Source organism: Scyliorhinus torazame, chromosome 26 (genome assembly GCF_047496885.1).
Source record: "Scyliorhinus torazame isolate Kashiwa2021f chromosome 26, sScyTor2.1, whole genome shotgun sequence".
NCBI classification, from domain to species: domain Eukaryota; kingdom Metazoa; phylum Chordata; class Chondrichthyes; order Carcharhiniformes; family Scyliorhinidae; genus Scyliorhinus; species Scyliorhinus torazame.
In genome coordinates this window covers 33356965-33359778 of record NC_092732.1, presented here as the reverse complement: position 1 = coordinate 33359778, position 2814 = coordinate 33356965, and the positions used below count along the sequence as shown (strand labels likewise).

General features: G+C 62.3%; 1 protein-coding gene across 1 annotated transcript in view; it reads left to right on the top strand.

Moving 5' to 3' along the window:
- Positions 1 to 238: 238 nt before the first annotated feature.
- Positions 239 to 2814, top strand: part of pi4kb (phosphatidylinositol 4-kinase, catalytic, beta) — a gene marked incomplete at its 5' end in the record, with an annotated part of 6694 nt that continues 4118 nt past the window's right edge. Inside the window, 2 exon segments of the mRNA XM_072490498.1 lie at positions 239 to 565; positions 568 to 1128. Of these exon segments, the coding sequence (XP_072346599.1) occupies positions 239 to 565; positions 568 to 1128 (888 nt within the window).

The following is a 2814-nucleotide window of genomic DNA, read 5'->3' as shown; positions in this document are numbered from 1 at the left end:
CCTGATCGGGACAGTGGACCTGGGTGGGACTTTGCTGTTTCCCAAATTGGAGTTTCTGCCGCACTTTGAAAAATAATTAATTGGCTGCAAGATGAAAAGAAACTGCTCTTTGGGACGTCCTGGAGGGTGCGTTCGGTGGCTAGAGTAATACAGGTGTGTCAAACTAACAACCTTGTCATCTCTTCAGTGTTGCAGGTGTGAGGCGCGTCGACATGGCGGATGCGGAGAGGGACACTGAGCCTGCCGACCCGTGCCCGTGTGCGGATGCCACCACCCTGGCGTCATCCGGGAGGGTGTCAGCGAGACCCTGATCGACCCCGAGGTGGCCAAGCGGGCGTGCGAGGAAGTGTTGGAGAAGGTCAAGCTGCTACGGGGCGTGTCGGCGGAGGTGTCGGCGGCGGAGGAGGAGGAGGAGGAGGACGGCGCGACGCCGCCGCTGCCGGAACCCGTGCCCAACGGGGTGGCGGCGAACTGCGAGCCCCCCGGCCTGTCGGGCCGGATCCGGGAGGAGGACGAGCGGGACGCGGCCGTGGCGGGCAACACGGGTGAAGAACGCCAGGAGGCGGGCAGCGGTACAACTCCGCCAAGCAGTCGTGGCTGCTCCGGCTGTTCGAGTCCAAGCTCTTCGACATCTCCATGGCCATCTCGTACCTCTACAACTCCAAGGAGCCTGGCGTCCAGGCCTACATCGGCAACAGACTCTTCAGCTTCCGGCACGAGGAGGTGGACTTCTACCTCCCCCAGCTGCTGAACATGTACATTCACATGGACGAGGACGTGGGCGACGCCATCAAACCCTACGTGGTGCACCGCTGCCGGCAGAGCATCAACTTCTCGCTGCAGTGCGCCTGGCTGCTGGGCGCGTACTCCTCCGACATGCACATCTCCGCCCAGCGCCACTCCCGCGGCACCAAACTGCGCAAGCTCATCCTCTCGGACGAGCTGAAGCCGGCGCCCCGGGCCGACGCAAGGAGCTGCCGCCGGTGGGCCCTGGCCGGCGACACGGGCCTCTCGCCCTCCAAGCGGACGCACCAGCGCTCCAAGTCTGACGCGGCGGCCAGCATCAGCCTGGGCAGCAACCTGAAGCGGACGGCCAGCAATCCCAAAGTGGAGAGCCAGCAGGACGAGGTGAGCTGCTGTTTCCTCGCTCTGTTTTTGTTTCCCCCCCCCCCCCCCCGTCGTCGTCGCGCGGGGGTCTGTCCTTGCCCACCCCCCCCCCACCCCATCCCAATCTCTGGCGAGCCTGCCGTCCCCCCCCTCTCCCACCTCCAATCGACGTGGACGCACCGTGAGGCGATCGTCGGCCCATTCCCGCCAGAATTCTCAAACCGCCATTTTGCGCGCAGGGCAAGGCATCGACGGCCGGCCAGCTGACGGGAAATAGTTGGCATAACGCGTCTTTTTTTCTGGTTGGCTGGGTGTGTGACGAGGGGGGGGTGCCTCAGGGTGCCGGTGCCGGGACCTCTCGCTGCGTTTGCCGACGGCACGAAGATAGGTGGGACAGTAAGATGTGAAGAAGACGTACAGAGGTTGCAAAGGGACACAGAGAGGTTCAGTGGGGGGGGGGGGGGGGGGGGGGGGGGGGGGGGGGGGGGGGGTGGCAAATGGAGCACAATGTGGAAAGGTGGGAAATTGTCCATTTTGACAGGAAGAATGAAAAAGAAGCTTCTTGTGTAAATGGAGAGATGGCAGAGGGGTACAGCGGGATCCGGGTCACCCAGTGCATGGATCACAAAAGGCTGGTGTGAAGGTACAGTCAGTAGTTAGGGACAATGATAGATTATTGTGAGGAGGATTTGATGACGAGAGTCGGGAGGGTTTTGCTGCAGTTGGACGGGGGAACGGCAAGACCACATCAGGAGTAATGTGGACAGTATCGGTCTCCTCGTTTGAGGAAAGGTGTCAATGTCTTGGGAGCCGTTCGCAGAAACTGACACCAGGAATGGGCGCGGTGTCTGAAGGGGGAAGGTCGGGCTTGTGTCCGCTGGAGTTTAGAAGAGGGAGAGGCGACTTGATTGAAATCTTTTAGGAGGGGGTCATTGACGGGGCCCCTCTTGATCCCTCTTGCTCTCTTTGTCTGGGGAATGAGCATATGGGTAGAATTCACTCTCACTTTCTCGCTCTCTCTCCTCGCGCTCTCTCTCTCTCCTCTGCGCTCTCTCTCTCTCCTCGCGCTCTCTCTCTCTCCCTCGCGCTCTCTCTCTCTCCTCGCGCTCTCTCTCTCTCCTCGCGCTCTCTCTCTCTCCTCGCGCTCTCTCTCTCTCCTCGCGCTCTCTCTCTCTTCCTCGCGCCTCTCTCTCTCTCCTCGCGCTCTCTCTCTCTCCTCGCGCTCTCTCTCTCTCCTCGCGCTCTCTCTCTCTCCTCGCGCTCTCTCTCTCTCCTCGCGCTCTCTCTCTCTCCTCGCGCTCTCTCTCTCTCCTCGCGCTCTCTCTCTCTCCTCGCGCTCTCTCTCTCTCCCTCGCGCTCTCTCTCTCTCCTCGCGCTCTCTCTCTCTCCTCGCGCTCTCTCTCTCTCCTCGCGCTCTCTCTCTCTCCTCGCGCTCTCTCTCTCTCCTCGCGCTCTCTCTCTCTCCTCGGCGCTCTCTCTCTCTCGGCGCTCTCTCTCTCTCCTCGCGCTCTCTCTCTCTCCTCGCGCTCTCTCTCTCTCCTCGCGCTCTCTCTCTCTCCTCCGCGCGCGCTCTCTCTCTCCGCGCGCGCTCTCTCTCTCCCCGCGCGCTCTCTCTCTCTCCGCGCGCGCTCTCTCTCTCTCCTCGCGCGCGCTCTCTCTCTCTCCTCGCGCGCGCTCTCTCTCTCTCCTCGCGCGCGCTCTCTCTCT